At 48.6% G+C, this 18,312-nt stretch overlaps 1 protein-coding gene across 2 annotated transcripts in view; it reads right to left on the minus strand.

Annotated features, from left to right (window-relative positions):
* Window positions 1–4,666: 4,666 nt before the first annotated feature.
* FRMD4A (FERM domain containing 4A) overlaps window positions 4,667–18,312 on the minus strand; it is a 174,632-nt gene continuing 160,986 nt past the window's right edge. The window contains exons 17-23 of one of the 2 annotated variants that reach the window (XM_069035126.1): window positions 16,422–16,650; window positions 15,294–15,350; window positions 14,597–14,834; window positions 14,036–14,200; window positions 11,411–12,270; window positions 8,944–9,040; window positions 4,667–5,447 (exon numbers count right to left, since the gene is read on the minus strand). In XM_069035126.1, coding sequence (XP_068891227.1) covers window positions 5,345–5,447; window positions 8,944–9,040; window positions 11,411–12,270; window positions 14,036–14,200; window positions 14,597–14,834; window positions 15,294–15,350; window positions 16,422–16,650 — 1,749 coding nt within the window. In that variant the 3' untranslated portion in view covers window positions 4,667–5,344. The other variant, XM_069035136.1, reaches the window with a different exon arrangement.

The following is an 18,312-nucleotide window of genomic DNA, read 5'->3' on the forward strand; positions in this document are numbered from 1 at the left end:
TGTTAGCCAAAAAAAATCCCAACCCTCAGTCTAGTTTGGGGAGGAGTGGGTGTGGTGCAGCTGTCATATGACAGTTTGGGGTTTTTTTGTGAGGAGGGTATGTTTCAGTTTAGCAATTTAGACTTTTCCCTCTGGGCTTTTCCAGATGTTTATTTCTGATAATTCTTGCATTAGGCGGAAATAACTCTGCTGAATCCTAAGACTTTTAGCCTTAGGATGAAGTCATGAGTTTGCCATAGCGGTGTCTGGAGTGGTTTTGGGACTTCAGTGCCCCATGTCATTTGTTGCAGTCCCTGACCCCTTCCCGAGCCCGGTGGCAGAAGGACCTGTGTGAACTCTCAAACTGTGTGGTACCTGCCTGACATTGGTATTATTGTGCCTGGTGGTAGTTAAATGCCTTTAATTCCCTGTTTGCTATTTGTGCTGCTGGAAAGGCTCTTAGGGTAGGTGTATGTGGGATCAGTTTATTTTAATGGAGGAACTGGGTTCCCCTCCTGCTGGCTGCCATAACATCACCACCATCGATCCAGTCTTGCCCAAAGAACGAACCTGGTTGGGATGTAAGTGGCTTCATTTCTCAGGGGGAAGAGAGTGCTCTGACTCCGGGACCCAGGGATGAGAACACAGCGTGGTGCCTTCCCAGAGGGCTGGTGCAAGGGGGGCAGTGCTGGTATCAGATCTGGAGCAGGCTGCCCTGAAAGCTGCTCCTGAGGCATAGAGCTGGAAGAGGGGCCTGCAGCACTACTGGAGTCACTGGCAAGAAATCTGAGTCCAGGTCCCAGTGTTTGAGGGCTGTCTGAAAACCTTCGCTGTGGCTGTTTGGTCCCATCCCAAACCTTCCTGGGCATTTACTGCAGGCAGTGGTTCCCCACTCGGGGAACTCCCTGTGGAGTGGAACTCCCACTCCCTGTGGGATGTGGGGGGGATTGGGTGGATGATACAGGAGGTGCTGGGGTGGGAAGAGGCTCCCTGTACAGTGGGAATAAATGGAAGGAGCAAGAAGCAATGGCACCGGGAAGTGTGGGAAGGCCCCATGTGAGACTTTGTGGCTGTTGGAAGCTGCCTGTGGTTTTGGGGGGTGCTGGGTGGCCAAAGGGGTCACTGCTGCCCACAGAGGGGACACCAGTGATGTTAAGTGACGTCCCTAACCCTGTGTGGGGATCACTGCTGCCCTACCGAGCTAGAGCAGCCTCTTGGGTTGGGTTCCCTTGGGAATTCACCAAGCAGGCAGTTCCTTGGAGCATGGGGAATGTGCTGGTGCTGAAGCCTGTCCCACAGCGGTTGGCACTGCTGAAACTGCGTTGCAGCAACTTGGCCTCCAATCCATGTAAGTAAGCCTTACTTTTAGTTATTTCAAGTTGTGTGTTGTAACTAAATGTTATTTCTGTGACTTTGCTTCCCACGGTGGTGGGATATCAGTCACACTCTCTGTCCTCCTGGGCCTGGGACCAATGCTTGGGAGAACATGGCATGGAGCAAGCGTGAATCTGCTGGGTGCTGAATCCCAAGGGATCTCTAAAGGATGGGCTTTTTTGGGGGAATGCCCAGTGTTCCCTGCAATCAGGCCCCCTGGCAGCCAAGGAGCAGGTCCCTCATGGGCACCCTGGCCAGCTGTGCACACATCTGGACGGAGCATCTCTAGCAGTGGTGAGGATGGCCCAGGCTCTGCCCTACTGAAGAGACCACGGCAAGGTTTCATTTTGAAAATGCTTTAATAAGGAAGTGTTGACAACACCGTTTTGCAAAATGTAAAGGTAACTATACAAATTCTTAATACAAAAAGAATAAATTAAAAGCAGATCTTTTTTAATTCTGCAACTTTTTCTACAACATACATATTTTTTTTCCTTGATTACAGTTGAACAGAATCCAGTAAAATCATTTTCCATGCTCTAAAGTCAATTTCAGGAGAGACCTAATTTTTTTTCTTTTTTTTTTTTTTTCATTTTTTTAAACTAGAGAGTCCATTTTACACAACTTGTAATAAAACTATTGACATTAATATATATGTAAAACTTTACATCTAGTTAACTAAGCAGTAACTGGTCATCTGATAGCACCTGAATGGGGATCGGCTATGCCTGAAACTAAAACTAATACAGAGTGAAAACAAATTGGACTGTTTCAACATTTTCAACACTCGACTGCATATAATATCATTTAAAAATAAACCCTGCCTCCCAGCACGGCCCCGTGCAGGGACCGTCCCCTGGCTCCTGCCCACACAGAGGGAGTGTCAGACACGGAGATGGAACGCGGTTGTGGCTTTATGGCAGATGGAGCCTTGAAAAATAAAAAAGTAAAGGAGGGGTTAAGTTGGTAGTCAAGTGCTTGTCTATAATAGCTATGTATATACCCCTCCATGTTATACTTAAATATGTTAATCTCATATGATTAACATTTTATGTACATTTGTGTTTAATTGAATTGAGCTAAACAGTAAAACCTGTTTTACTTAATCTGTCTTTACTACCAGACTGGCTGCTCACATGTGCCTTGATTGCAAACCAGAAAAGCAGAACACAAAGCAAAACTCAATCCGTTTCTAGAAAGCTTTTTTGCCACTCCAGCCTGTTTGCAATTCAGGCTAAACATTTTTATTTTTCCCCCCTAATTTCAGGGCTGCCACCTTTTAACCTTTGCTGCAAAACTGCAGAGCTGGTCTTGGAGGAATTAATGTTTCTTCCTGTAGTGCCCAGAGGCCTCATAGTGCCGCTGTTGTTGAATTCTTTTTAATTAAAAGAAGGTACACAGAAAAAAAAAAAAAAAACAAAAAACAAACCCAAACCACTTACCAGGGAAATTAAAAAGAAAACAGACAGTTGCTCAGAGCCCCTAAAAATCCTTGGGCTAAATTATTCTCTGTAGCTTAATTTGGTCTTTATTTAATCCTTTCACTTTAGCTACCAAATCTTATCAGTAAATGTCATTAATCAGTACTATCTCTTATCCAGCTAAAAATCCAATTAGGAACTTGAAATAATTCCCATGTTAAAGACCCCAAAGCACAAAGAGATGGTGAAAACAGCATTTTGCATGTTCAGATAAAGGCTGCAATCTCACCACTGGCTGTTCTTCCAGAATTGAAAGTAAGGCTTCGATTACTGTCACTGCAGTGCACTCCCGGGTGCTGCTTCAGGGAGGCCCAGAAGCACAAGGTTTGTGTGGCCACCTTTGTAAACCCTTTGCCAGTGTTTTTGTTGGTTTTTTTCAGAGAGAAAATTCATTTATGCTTCATGTGTAAACATGAAAGAGTTTCCTTATCATAGAATTAGGGAGGGGTTTGTCTTGGAAGTGACATCATCTGGTTCCAACCCCTGCCATGGGCAGGGACACCTTCCACTGGACCAGGTTGCTCAGAGCCCCTGGCCTCCTGCCCCATCCAGTTCTGGCTCTGCCACAGATTTCCCTGGACAAATGACAGCCTTTCTGTGCATTGCTGCCTCATCTCTGCAAGGCCACCTCCCCACCTCGCCAGTGATGCAAGGCAGCAGTGCAGGGAACCGAAACCAACACTTCTGGTGTGAGCTGCAGGAAGGAATTGGCATGAGCCGCTTGCATTAATGTTTAGAAACCCCATCATTTTTCAAAGCCTAAGTACACAGAACCCATTCTCTTTTAAAGCCTGGAATGCAGTTTTCCAGCAATCTTAATACCAAAAGGTGTGGCAGCCCCCCAAGTTGCAGTGTTTAATTTGAAACGTCTCGCTCTACTTTGTCTGGTAGATGCTGTTGTTATTCTTGGAACACACACACTCACACACACTCACACTTTTTGTTTTTTCCTTTTTCCTTAAACTAAAGCTAACTTCAGTTTCTGCTTTTCACAAAGTAACCCCCTCCAGCCGTTTCTTTTAATGCCTTTCCCATAGGAAATCATCGTTTGCACGCACCAACAGGGGAAGGCTGGGCGCCCACCCCCATTGAGTGGCAATAAAAACAGCATAGCACCGCAGTGAAGACTAAGACGTGCCAGCTTCAACATCCACCTAGATTGTGCACTTGTTCGTTACAAAAGTGTCTTTGAGGCCTTTGAAAGCTCCATGGCTTGACATGTATAAAGCATTGCTCTAAAGTATGTGTAAACTTGCAGCTCCTTCCAGGCCGCGCTCGTGCGACTCCGTTTGGTGTCCACAGGCAGCTCTCGCTTGTGTCCGACGCCTTGCTCGGTCGCTTCTCTTTCTCTCTGGCAAGGGGAAGATTTGCCTGTCTGCTGGTTGTCCAACCCTGCTCCAGGAGCCTTCCCGCTTCCCGACAGACCGGTTCTCCCACACGGCAGCGCACGGGTGACGAGCCCTTTGCTACACTGGTGCTAATGAAGGGAAGAGGAGTGGAACCGATATGTGATCGCAGCTTGGCTGTGTCAGGGCGATTGCGATGTGCTTTCCCTTGGATTTCACGTTAACGCTTTGTGCAGAAATAGATTCAAACTTATTGGCTGTATCTGTTTGTGGAAAGGTTTTTTTGGTAATTTTTATCTGTATCAAAACAACCAATACAATCCCAACCTCTCCGTGTACTGGTGGGCACTCTGTGCCAGCCACAGAGATGCTGTGAGTGCAGTACTTGGCTCTGCTGTAGGTAATGCCTTTGTAAACCTTGTCTGTCCAGTTCAACAGTGGCTTGCAGACAGTGATGCTGTGATACCAGCCCAGACCTCGGGTGTGTCTCCAGCACAGGGGGTTGGTTTGCTTGCGTGTAGGTGGACTCCAAGCGAAGAAGGAAATGCCATTTTGCAGGGGGTGGTCGTGCCTGCCATTGAGTTAAAGAAGGGAGATGTTCTTGTAGCTAGAACTTGCTGAGCAAACTCATGCTGTCAGCAGTGCTGACCTGATTGTGAGACTGACACATCTCTGAAGTGGTGGGATTTTGCTGTTTCCGAACAGATGCACTTTCAGGATGATGATCTCCATTTCTCAGCCTCTGTCCTATTCCCACCCCCTTAAAACTAATGCTGTTGGCTTCATCTTGCAGGTCATGGAACTCTTACTGCTGTTACGTGCTGTGCAACGCTAATCTTTGATATGAGCCTTGAAAGGCTTCATTGTTTCAAAGGAAAACCAACTTTGAAACTGATTCTTCAGATGGCTGCCCCTCTCCACCCTCTGCCCCGGGGCCGTGGGAGGGACGGGCACCCGTCTGGCACTGGGATGTGCTGCGCTCCGTTGCTGTCCTGGTGGGTGTCTCAGGGCCAGTGTTCCATAGATGTTGTCTTGAATTGCATCGTGAAAAAAGTGCTTAGAGTTGAAGCTGGTGCTGCGTGACAGTGCATCTGGGTAAGGCAAATGAGAGGCAGTGAGGTGATCTCAGAATGGCATTGATGTGATTAACTTGAGGTCAGGGGTTCACACTAGAGTCCCAGGCTTGGCTTTTTCCTGCCCATACCACTGGACATCTGCTAATTCTGGATAGAGGGGAGAATCCAGGAAACAGCTATCATTGTAGTTCCTGCAGGAGAAAGGAAACTTTGTTAGGACAGTGAGTGCTCCTGGGAAGTTCAACCTGAGCATAAAACATTGTATTATGGGTGGAGAGGAATGCAGGATATTCACAGACCCCACTGCACTCTGCCTGTGTCTCCTTCCCCCCTGCCCTGGGTACAGCAGCACTGCTGTGCCTCTGCCCTGCCTGAGGGCTCTGCACAGTCTGAGGGCTCTGCCTGCTGTCCTGCTTGGTAGTAAGTTGGGATAGAGATTTTTCCATAGGATGCTCTCCAAGGAGCAAGTCCTTGGAGCAGCTCTCTCAGCCTTAGGCTGTATCACCCAGTGGGAATGTGGAAGGAGGAGGGTGGTGGCACTTTCTTGTAGCACTTCTGCTCTGGGCAGAGCCTTGTGCATCACTGAGCAATCCCAGAGTTACGTGGCTTTTCAGGGATGAACCAGGAAGGGCCTAGTGAGACCATGCCAGGTCTGATGTGGAAAGGACTGTGTTCTGTTGCAGTAGCTTAGTACTCATCTCAGGGTAGCTCTGACAAGCTACTGCTGCTTTTGCTGCCTGGCTTTTTTTTTGCCTGTACTGAGCAGATGAGATAATTCATGAGAATTTTCTTTGCTATTTACGTTAAGAGCTCCAACCAGGGTCAGCTCCTGGCTTAGGTTGCAGAGCTTCTTGCCAGAGGAAAACACTCAGGTCAAAATCTGGATCTTTTGAAAAGTGATTGCTCTATTTGTGCCATCACAGCCAGAATCGATGTCTCTCCTTCACACTTTGATTTGAACCGACTTCCAAACTAGAGATTGTTTTGAGGCCAAAAGCAGGAGATGCACATTTTTTCTGTTTACTGAGGGATTCCTACTTCTTCCTGCACTCCCTCCCCACCTCACAGGACTGATCTCACATGTGATACAGTTCCTGCTTCCTCTGCCCTGTTTTCCACCTGACTTCCCTGGGATTGGTGTCTGAGAGGAACCTGAGCAAGGGCATCGCTATTTGCATGTTAAAGAGCCTTTTGTTTCCCAGCTCTGTGCTGTAGTACTGAGGTTTATGGGGTATTTCTAGAAAGCTGGGCTTGAAATACTTGACAGATGCCAGCTGTGAATGGTTGTAGATTCAAATGAGAGTGTCAGACAGCGACGGCAGTTTAATTAAAACAGAAATACTCTGAGGGTTTTTTGTTCCCTTCACTCTTCCCCCTCTGTCTTCCCACCGGAACAGCACCAGGGTTGCTTTTCATTCCATAAAACCTCTCTGCTGGTGCTGCTGCTGCAAACAGCCTCAGTTCTGCGGCAGGGAGGGAAGAGGAAAGGGTGATGGAGCTGTGGCTGGAGCAAGGCCGGGAGCTCTGGCCAGGTCCTTCAAGCTTACCCGAGCTCATGTCCCCACCACGCTGCTCCCAGACTGTTCCCACAGCACTCTGCCCACACTGCTTTCAGTTGTCCCAAGCCACAGATTTGTTGCCCCCCTCCCCGCTCTCTCTGCCCGTTCAGCCTCTGCAGGGACACAGAGCAGGCTGGCCCCAAGTCCCTTTCACAGGGCAAAGGCACAGACTCGCTGAAAAGGCACAGAAAGGGCTTTGAATGCTCCCAGGCACTGAGGGAAGCCTTGCTGGCAGCCAAGCGGGCTCACAGCTAAAGGGCTGCTCCGGCAGGACAGCAGGAGGCCGGGCACTCGCACTGTGCTCTCGGACTGTGGGGCAGAAGGAGGAAAGAACAAAACGTTCCCTTACTATACCTCTATTCATCAGTACTTTGGTGGGTTGGAGACTGAGACTCATCCATAGTGGGTGAGTTGTCTGTTGCTTCTCTGAACAAAGGAGAGCAAAAAAGGAGGAAAGAGGAGAGAGGAAATGTTAAAGAAAAGAAGTGACACAGACATTGTTATGAGCTTATTAATCCAGTGGGGAAACAAGTTGATGAATCATCTTTAGAAAAAGTTAGTGACACAAAAACATGTTGGGGAGAACTGTCAGTCTGTTGAGTCGTGCTGGGTGGGCACAGCTGCTCCTGCAGTGGGGGAATCTGTGTTGTGCATCCAATGGCAGACTGTATCCATTCCTGTATTTATATACATACACCTTGGGTGCTATGCCCAGGCACAAAAAAGTGCTGATTTGTCTCCAATTCTTTCTGCACTGGTTCTTGGTGTAGGGCCTAAACTATAAGTCCAGCTAACTTCACTTTCACCAGCTGAGAATTTGGCTTGATGTATTTTTGCTGCGAGAGACAAAGTGCAGGGCTTATCTTGTATGGAAAAATAAGAAAAGCTGGGATTATCCAAACATATGTCTCAGCTGGCTGCTCACCAGTTTTGATTCTGATCATCATCGAGATATTTAGAAGAATTAGGATTGGATGGAGACTGAGACTAAAATTTGAGTTTAGACTCAAACTCTTAATAGTGGAAATTTCTGTGTATGGTAAAGGTAGGTACCTTTTGCCTATCTTGCTATCCCTTGACTTCTTCTGAAATGAGACCAAGAACATTCTCCTGTTTTAAAGCTGGAAGCACATGCAAAGACCATGTGAGGCTGGATGTCAAATGTGTGAATTTAAAATCCAGGTAAGCCTAAGGGATTGTGGTTATGGTTCTCCTCATCTCCTATTTAAAGTGCAGTCACAAGCAGAGCTGGAGTAAAACCAGAGGTCAAACGTGGTCATAGGTGACCAGGGTCATTACAGGGCAGGAGATTTTTCCAGTGGCTGCACAGTGAAATGTTTTCAAAGGACTAGGGTATTTTGAGGACTGTAATGTCAGATCTAGCTGATCTCGCCGAAATCTCATCCCCTAATCTGGGATGTGCTGCGTTAGATGGGATCTAGAAGTGACCTTTATTTCACGTGTCAGGACAGAATTGCTGGATAGAGATTACTAGAGAATACCCATGGGAGCTTACAAAAGGTTGTTTATTTACTCCTGGAACTCCCTGCCTTGTAAAGGTGTGCCAAAGAACCCAATTACTGTATTTACATGAGTAATGGTGTAATGCCTCCCTTCACGCTCTGGTGAAGCACCTTCATGTTAGTGGTAGCTGACAAAAGATGCACTTAATAGTTATGCAGACACATTGCTGGGGAAAACTGAGCAGAAAAATGAGGTTGCTGCACACACAGGTATGGCAGGCACTGAACCTTGTCTTTGCACAAGGTCTTGGTGTGGACAGTCAGTGTGATGGCTGCTGAAAAAGAAACATCAGCTATTTCAACATAGGAAGATTGGAGGAAGGAGATCGTCCAAGCAGGAGGAACCTGCAAGGCTTCTTTCCCTGTCAGTCTGACACTGCTTGGAGCATTGCTGCTGGGTGTGGATAGCTCGGCCATGTCTTGGTCAGCCTAAACCAGAGCTCCACCCCCACAAGAGCACAGGTGGGAGACTGGAAATGCTCCGTGCAGATATAGGCGATAGAGCACCAGGGAAACATTCCCATAGCTGTGCTTGTGTGTGGGGTGCTTTTTCTCAGCAGCACTGAGTGAGGTGGATTCTCTAACCTGTCCCCACAGACACTCACCCAGTCTGCCACGTGAGAATGTGGTGGGGACTGCCCGGCGGCGTGGCTGCGAGCTCGCTCGACGGCGTGGAACTCCTCTGGCTGTGAGGTAAGGCAGCTGGAAAACAACCAAGGGTGGAGGAAAACAACTGGTGAGGTGAGAACGCAAAGGTCAGGGTGGTTCAGAAGCATCAGCTGGTCAGACCAGCAGAAACATGTCTGGCTGTGAGTAAACACAGCCTGGGACAGGCCTCGCCCTGTTCCTGGGTGATTGTGCCTGGACACAGGAGCACAGCCTCTGCTGACACTGCTGCAAGTCACGGGCTGGATGTGGCCTCAGCTCTGCAGGAACACTCAGCCTCCAGCTGAACACAGCCACCCAGACTCTCCTGATCCTGCCTGGGACACACCACGCTTCTCCCAGCACAGAAGCTTGGTTGCTGCTGCCTGGACTCCATGGGTCTTGAACTGGAGGAGCTCAGCCTGCCAGACTCAGCCTCCTGCTTCCAGGGGTGGTGGGAGATGCTTTGTGTCCCTAGGAGCCAGGGCTGGCAGTGGTGAGAGCCTGGACAAGTACACTGGTCATGTGCTAAGGAGGAAGACAGCTCTGAAGATTTCAAAAGCTACAACTTCCTTTCACTGTGCATTTGTAAAAAGTGCTTGGCTTTGTTGACAGGCCTATTAGGGACCAAAGAAAGGCTTAGCTTACTTGAACGAAGACAGAAGTAATCTGGACTAAAAATGGGAAGTGGTTCTTGCGGGAATTTCCCTGGTGAGGGTTCAGCAAATAAATCCACCTGACCAACCCTTCATCTTCCTCAAGACCATACAGTGTTGACCCTCTGGATTTAATACATGCCTAGGAGTCTGATCCTCTTTGAAGGACAGTGTGCAGCCCAATAGACCTATCAGATAGGACTGATCAGCTGAAATTATGGAGGCTTCTACCTCTCTGCTGTTAAATTCTTTAGCTGCTGCCAAATGACACTTAAAGGGAAAACCAAATTTTAATTTGCTTCTTGGAGCTGACAGCTCCTGAGGTCAGTATCCTCCCACGGCCGTGACTGGGAACAGACTCTGAACACAAAACCAATCTATGCTGCCAACTGGTCAGGCCATGCTGTGATTACTGAGCACACTTGTGCTGCACAGGTATCACATTTAGGTTTAAAGACCCAGCTGAGTGGGGGAATAGACTGAATGACAGTGATTTTTACGTGCTCTCACCCCAAAGCCACAATTTTCCTGAACTGGTACCATTTCCAAGGCCAACCAAAAGCTTTCCAGTGTTCAAGCATTTTCTCTTGCTGCATGGAATATAATACCCATTAACCAAAGGGAGGAAGACAGATTTTCATAGGGAGACATGGGATGGTTCTAGCAGCTACTCAGTTGTGTCTTGGTCCACACCTGATTCTCCTGTGAGTGTTGGCATCACACATAAATCAGCCTCTTCTTGGGCAGCTGTTGGTGGCCCACGAGGAGCCGGTGTCAAACCGCCTCTGACTCCATGCTGGAGTTGGCAGCGAGTGCAGGGCCCCACTGCTGCCAGCGTGGTGGTCACCATGGACTGGACACCATGCTGGGATGGCAGAAGGCCAGCAGCCAGCATGGTTGGACAATGCACTGGTCTGCCTGGGAGGCAGTGACAAGTGAGGCCAGAGCAATGGTGTCTCCCATGCTGAGGCATGTGGCTCAGGTTTTTAGCAAGTCCTTGATCTGTCCACACTGGCTGGACAAGCAGTGACTGATGGCCAGTAAATATTTAATCTTGGTCTGTTTCAAAGCACATTGTGGCCTTCTCAGTGTAATGAATTTGACTGTTTTCTTACCATTTAATATTAACAGCACAGAGGAGTGCAAAGCCCTGTACATGATACAGAGGCATAATACTGCACAAACTTCAGCACTCTGAATTTCAGGGTATTATCAGCAGAGTTATTTGAGCTGCATGGGAAAACCAAGTTTCAGCAGTGCACAAAGATGTCATTGCTCAAACATTTTCATGGGGGGTGGAAGGGCTGGCATGCCCCACTTCACCTTTCTCATGCTTTTGGTGTTTCAGTGAGGACATACATTCTCCTAGTCTGTGCTGAACCCCTGCTTGCTTCATCGCTCCCCATGCTGTGATTATGAATAGTGATGCTCCCTGTGGTTTTGTCACCTTCAGCCTCTAGTGCCATCACCCAAAACCCAACTGCACTCTGAGGAAAGACCTGACAATAACTGGGCTTTGGACTCTCTCTGTGTTTTGAGCGCATCATTGAGAAGTGATGATTTCCATGGAAAAACATTCCCACTTGATGAATGTCTTGGACAAGGCCTTCCCCCCAGCGTTACACCTCCAGGCTTGGTGAGCAGTGTCTGAAGGCCAGATAACGTGCTGTGGTCTGGCACTGCTCTGCAGCTGGGGTGTAATGCCTGGCACAAATCCAGGCTGAATGAGGCTCCCATCCCTCCTGCCCCTCTGCCTGGGCCTGGCTCTTACCTGATGTTGCTTTACACATCTGAGGCATTCTCGTGACCCGGCTGTGTGCCACAAAGGTGCTTTGAGAAGATGTGCTGTACTGGGAGCTGCTGTCTGAGGAGGTGGAGCTCGTGTGCGAGAGGCGGCTGTGCTCCTTGTGGGAGGCCGTGGAGCGCTGGTACCAGAGCCGCAGCTCGTCCGACACCGCAGTCCTACCCGAGCCTTTCTCATGGCCCTCCCTGCCCAGAGATGGAGTCCTTATGATCTGGGAGCGGGACGGGGTGAGCCTGACTGAGTCCACTTCATCCCCGTGCCAGTTCTCCTTAAACATCCCCCCTGCTGTGTAGGAGTTGGAGGTTTTGAATTGTGCTTTCACGCTGTAGTGTCCCTCCTGGTCGTTCTCCAGGCTCCGCACCACCACGGGCGTGGAGCTGCCCTCGATGTACAGGGGATATTCTTTGATCCTGTACTGGGAGGAGGGTTGGCTCTGGCTGTGCAGGTAGACACGATGGTGTCCCGTCCCGTTCCTCGCAGCCAGGTTGGGCATACTCCCTGAATTGGAGGAGACCAGGTTGCCTGCTGATTTGTGCCTTTGCCTCTGCCGTTCTCTGGCTTTCGACGGGGAATCCTCTGCCAGGGTGGAGTAGTTGGGGTTCATCTGAGCAGGGTAGTAGTGCTCCGAGCTGGAATGGCTGGTGCAGGAAGAGCAGTCGTCCATGGGGTCAGAGCCATTACTGCTACGAGTCCCTGGGGTGTAGAAATCAGGGCTCCCTGTCTCATTTTCTGAGCCAAGGAGCTTTCCTTGTGACTCCAAACTGGAGCTCCGGTGTCTAAAGTGCTGAGCTAAGCTGTGCAGTCTGGTTGGGCTGATATCTACTGACCTGCAAGTACCAGGAAACAAAACAGGCTGTAAGTCAACAGGTTCAATCATTCCCCATCCCTGTCTGTACACACAGCCAGCAAAGGAATCTGAGGGCATTGGAAACCTGAACCCTTCCAGCACTGCTTGGGGCTGCTCCCTGCAATGCAATCTGCTTCCCTGCTGCAGGGCTTGAGGTGATTAGGTCCTGTTCCTGTTCTTCTCCAGTTCCTTGGTGGTGACATTCAGTCTGCAGCACCATGAGGGAAAGAATCCCTGCCCAACCCAGTTCCTCTGTGGTTCTCACCCTGGGAAAAGCCCAGTCTGAAGGGTAAAGTCTGGGAACCTCAAGCCCTGGCTTTGACGGTTTATCTCTCTCATGGCAGAGCTGTTTGGATCAGCATCATCCCTTTGCTACCAGCTTCACGTCATGCCACCCTGCAAATCTGAAAACCTCACAGGCCACAAAGGCGGTGAGATTCCCTTGCAAGTGGCCCATGAAAGTCCTGCATGGGTACAATCCACCTGATGAGAGACAGACAGACTGCCCATACTTAGCCCTGAATGTTGTGATTTCTCCACTGGCCGTTGAAAAAGTCACCCCTTGTCAAGCAGCTTGGTGTTACTGGGGCCCAGCCATGGGTAGCGTGTGCAGGCAACCACCCCAAATCACAGTTTACAAGGCTTGATTCATGGCCAAGTCTGGGAGGTCTCTATTCACCCTGACTGTTTGAAGAGCTCCACTCATCCATTCAAGGAGCAGAAACACATCTCCGTGATGGATGGCTAAGGCCAGGGCATGCAGCTCATGAATAAGCTACAGACTCAGCAATGGTTGTTTCAAACACCCAAATGGCCCCTACCCAGCCAAGGCCCCTTCTCAAGCTCTGTGCCAGGTGCATATCTCATTCAGCTTGGCTCCAGCATTAACAGACATTGCACCTTTGTAAGGTACCCTCAAGCCAAAAGTTTGTAACAAACTTAACCCAGGGCTTTAATGCCTTGTATTGTCTCTGCCCAAGGCTGATGTGTTGGGATGACTCTTGATTTATTCTGAGCTAAATGATGGTAGCACTTCCCCTTAGGGCAGGATACCAACCAGCACACAGCTCTGGCTCAGCAGCTGAGCACTGCTCCCTGCAGTGTCCATGGAGTTAAGGCAAAAGTGCAATGAAGCTGAACAGTTTGTAAAAATCCTGCTGAAAATTGCAGTCAACTTCGGGCCCACACATCAAATCACCTCCCTTTTACACACTTTAGCTCTTTCCTCTGTCAGCCCTGGGCTAAATTCCACTGCCACCTGGGTCTCTGGCTAGATTGCTTTATACAGGCTCTTGATCTCCCTGTAACATCACACACGTACAAACATTTTATCCATGAGGGAAAGTTACCACTATTCAACATTTTGTATCAGACAGAAAGCAACATGTTCTCTCCAGCTGGATCCATGGAGGAATTTACTGCAGAATTTAGCAGTAGCACCACATGCGTTTTAAAAGTGGCTTGTAGAGCCTATAAACAGTAGGAGATGAAAGGTCCCAGCAGAAGAAAAGCTTGATCACTTCAGGGGAGGGATGAGGGGCAGAATTGTGTTTATCTGAAGGGATTTCATGATGTCATTTCAGGAGAGATTCTCTACTGGCATGAGCACATGAGCCTCTTATGTGAACAGGAATGCTTTGTGTCCTTTCCTGAACTGGAAATTAATTCATACCCTGAGGGAAGGATAAAGCAAGGAAAATTTATTTCAGGGTAATCAAGGTGAAACTGGAGCTGGGAAGACTTACCGCGTGGAGTGGACGTAGTGCGGACTGCGTACCCGTAGATCTGGCGTCGACGGCATGCTGGACTGGGAATTCCAGTGGGGAAGGCTCCGGATGGGGCTGTTCTGCAGTGAGCTGCTCCCTCCTGCCTCGGCACAGCTCCCAGTGCTGGGGAACCGCTTGTGACTGCTGAAGAGGAAACACCCTGCTTCAGCTCTCCCACAGGAATTTGGGCAAGTGCCTCCCGTGCATCTTTCCAGATCTCAGGCACATGCCTGGGATCTTGTGGGGATGAGTGGGAGTTGGGTCAGCCGCTGCTCTGAGCTTGTGTCCCAGTGCTTCTACAGTGACAGAGGTCAAAGCCAAGCCCTGTCAAAGCCCTCAGATGATCCACCATCCTTCCCTTCCACATGTTTTGTAGAACAACACTGAGATACCAAACAGCAATCATGTGGCTGTAGCCTATTTTTATGACCTGGATATTGGCCAAAACACTTAAAAGTCTTTTAGTAAGGGACAGCTTTGTAAATTTTGAAAGGGCTCCCTCCCTATCTCTGTGATAGAGCTTCAAGAGAGCTGGCTCACCTGGAATGGCTGTGTGAGGAGCGTTTCTTGACCTTCTCATAGGGCTCATCCAGGGATGACTCGCTCCACATCTTGGGTTTGATGGGGGACTTGTCGTAGTCGTTGCGGTGGAAATGCATCTGGCGGAGCCCTTCCAGCGACTGCGGCGGGGGCGGCCGGTTGTGCAGCGGCGGCCGGGGCGGGAGGCCTTTGTGTGGGGACTGCAGAGGGGAGATTGTGCTGGTGACCTGAGAGTCCTCTGTGAAGAGAAGGGAGAGAGGTGATGGCTGCGTGACACCTCCAGTGGCAGCACAACCCCAAGAGACACCATCACACCTCCAGAGCCTGCTTCCTTATCCCAATTCCCCTGGCTGTGTTCAGGGGCAACCTGAAGAGCTGACTTTCAGAAGGGCACTGGCTTGACATTCCCATTTTGGGCCAGCAAGAGTGTGTGATGCATTAAAACAACTGAAACTTAAGGGAAAATAAGGGGGCATTCTAGCACTGTCCTTTGAGATAATTCAGAGTGATAACCACAGCAATACTCACTGCTCCAGGCCTGAAGCCTGACTACAAGATAGAGTCAGGGGAAACCAAGCATTTTTGCTCCTGGGATCTATCAGTGGACTATTACACAGAACAGTAATTCTATTTGGAGTGTCAATCAGGAGTTCACACATCCCTCCCTGCTCTCTAGAACATACAGCAGCCAACATACCATCCTCGAGAACAAGGGCATCTGAAAGGGAGCTGTCTTCACTGGCAATGTTTCCTTCTGAAGAGAAGAAAATATAAAGATGGTCAGATGGTCCCAAGAATTGCAGTGACTGAGTGCTGAACTGCACCATGATCTTTGACCACTGAGTCTTAGCCTTAAGCAGTCACCCACGCCTTCCTCCTCACAGAGCAAGAGGCAAAAATTCCTATGAACAACTGACTCAGCCCACTCTCAGTCTGGGAGGGCAGAGCTGCAGGTCGAGTCTCTCAGTAGCAGGCTGAGAGAGGAACTGCTAACTCTTTTCAATAATTGGGGATTAAGACTGAATCACAGAGCCGAGATCCCCAGAGGATGCACACTGGGACAGTGCCATTACCAAGATTCACATCTTGGCCCTTAAGGACTCTGGGTTCGATCCACCTTCTTAAAATGAACATCTTGTTGCTAACTAAAGGCTCACTCTAAGTACCAGTTCTGTGGAATTCAAGGAAATATTTTCTGAGCATCCTCTGCAGCAGCAGGAAAAGCTCTCAGGTGATCAGGTACCCAGATCACAAATACAGCAGCTCTAATCTCAGTTCCTGCCACAAAGTCACAGAGAAAAGCTCTGCAAGTCAAAGGGAAATGGAAAAATCCTCAAGGGAGAAAGAACCATGGCAGAAAGTTAATAGATTTCACAAAAAACCAATCAACAATCCAGTAAACCATAAAGTGCCCTAAGAATTACATTGTGAAAAAAAAAAGAGAAAGGAAAGAAATATTTGAACACAGCAATGACACTGCTCCCACTTTGATTTTACAGATGCCTTTGAGCTAGAGAGCTCACCCCAATCTGCTAACATTAATTACATTTGTACAGCACTGCTCTGGAGGAGACGCCAAGAGAGTGATTTCATAGATGAAGAACAAAGGAGTCACAGCCTGCTCTGCTGACATCCTGATCATCCACAGCACAACACAGCTTTGCTGTTGTGACTCAGCACATCCCTAATGCACAGCACCCTCTGACAGCACCCCTGTGGTCCTCCAGGCAGGACAGGGAAGAGGAGGGAGGGGAAATTTGGTAAGAATTTTGCTCCCTGCCCTCACAGACCCTCCATGACGCTGTGGGCACTAAGTCCCCCTTACCATCTATGATCAGGGAGGCTCTCTGGGTTGGCTTCTTCCCAGATTTGATGCGATACTCGTTGATGGCGTTCTCGATCTCCTGCAGTTTCTTCAGGGCGTTCAGGTACGATGTCTTCCTCTGCTTCTTCAGCTTTTTGCTGACATTCGGGTCGCTCGCCAGGCGCCGCGCAGCCTCCGTGATCTGGGACTGAATGGCAAATTCCCTCTCCAGGCGCTCCAGCTCTGCCTCCTGGTGAAGGCAAGTGGATTCTGGTTACCACCAAACTCCCCAAGCCCGGCTACGTGGAAGCTCTCCTGAACCTGACCAGTGGCCTCCAACTAAGCCTCTCCATCAGCAAAGCATCCACAGTCATGCTGCTGCCCTCAGGGCCTCCCTGAGCATACCCATCTCACCTTCACCTGCTCACAGGAGTGCCTGGAAGCACAGCTGGTGGAAGGGATGATCCATACAAGGCTGGAGCACCCATGTGTGCTCCAGCCCTAATGCTGAAGTGCTGTTTGACTTTTCATGACATTCAGTATGGCCAAATTCAATGCTGTTCTACTGCACATTCATCCTTTTACACCCATCTGTGGGTCAGACCTGCCTCCCACCTGCTCCTTCTCCCTGTTTCCTATCTCCATATTTAAGCCCCCTTTGATTTCATAGGTACGAATTGATGCAAAGCTACAGCTTTAACCTTCTTGACCAAGGTTTGCTTAGTGCCCACCAAACACTTTGGGGTAAAACAGGGCAAAGATGGGCTAACTCTCCCCAGTGTATGGCTGTCAAAATCCAGGAGTGAGTATGAGCTGAAGTAATTATGGGCTGCTGCAACTGACGGCACCAGAAGATTGTCTCCTCGAGTTACCAGCCAGGAGGGTGATCTCAGAGCCAGCAGGGTGTAACAGCAAGATCTCTGTATGCCAGAAAGAACCAGTGCCACCAGCGTCTTGTAGGGTCTCAGCTGAGTTTTTAAATGCAACCAGGTGTACCCTGGAAGCTACCTATCCATTTCTGGTTATCCTCCAAAGTCAAGGGATTTAGGAGAATTTATGCCAAAGCATAAGCTGATACAGAGCTTCCCAGTCTGCATCAGGACCCCAAGCTGTGAACTTCAAAGGGCCTTGCTAATCTGCAACGGATCTGGCTACCTCCCCCAGCTGAAAGGAATTAGTCTTCTAGAAAGAGGAACCCAGTACATTGCAAATTTAAAAAAAAATGACAAGTTTTTCTACTTTTAGTGAATGGTGAGACAGCCATATATTCCTGGAGATCCCCGTTACACAAATTCAAATCCTCTCTTTGTTCAGCAGCAGTGTAAGAGCTGATGCTATGGGATTTAATCAGACTGAAGTCATTCTCTGAAGTTTTTATTCTGGGCTTCTGGCTTAAAAAATATACCTTTGCTATCAGTGGTGAGTCAGCATTGCCTTAAAACTATAATTATAATTTTACTCACTTCACTTAAGACTGAACCCACCTTCTGTCTTTTTAACAGACCCCTTTTTGCTTTGAAGACTTTATAAGCTCTGTTAGTGCCAGACTTATTAAAAGTGAACTTAACACCATGGGGTTTTAAGGCCTGGAACCTGATTCATTATCTTCTGGTAAAATCCTTCCCAGAGTCAGGAATTACAGGCCAGGTAAAGGTGATCACCAAGAAAAAACCAGGACCCTTCCCTGCAAGTCTTGCTCTGACAAAGGTCTTGCTAAAGGTCTGGTGAGTTTGACGTGAACTGTAATTTCAGACCTTCGCAGATTCAGCTCTGAATCATTCAGTATATCCTAGGAAAAATATATTAATTTTCCTCCTGTCCATAATTGTCTATTTTCCTTCAGTGAGAGCCCTATAAATAAAGCCTTAGGAAATGAGAGCTATCATCTGCCTTCAGATGGAAGTTCCTTGTT

This window comes from Aphelocoma coerulescens, chromosome 1A (assembly GCF_041296385.1).
Source record: "Aphelocoma coerulescens isolate FSJ_1873_10779 chromosome 1A, UR_Acoe_1.0, whole genome shotgun sequence".
In the NCBI taxonomy this organism is placed as follows: domain Eukaryota; kingdom Metazoa; phylum Chordata; class Aves; order Passeriformes; family Corvidae; genus Aphelocoma; species Aphelocoma coerulescens.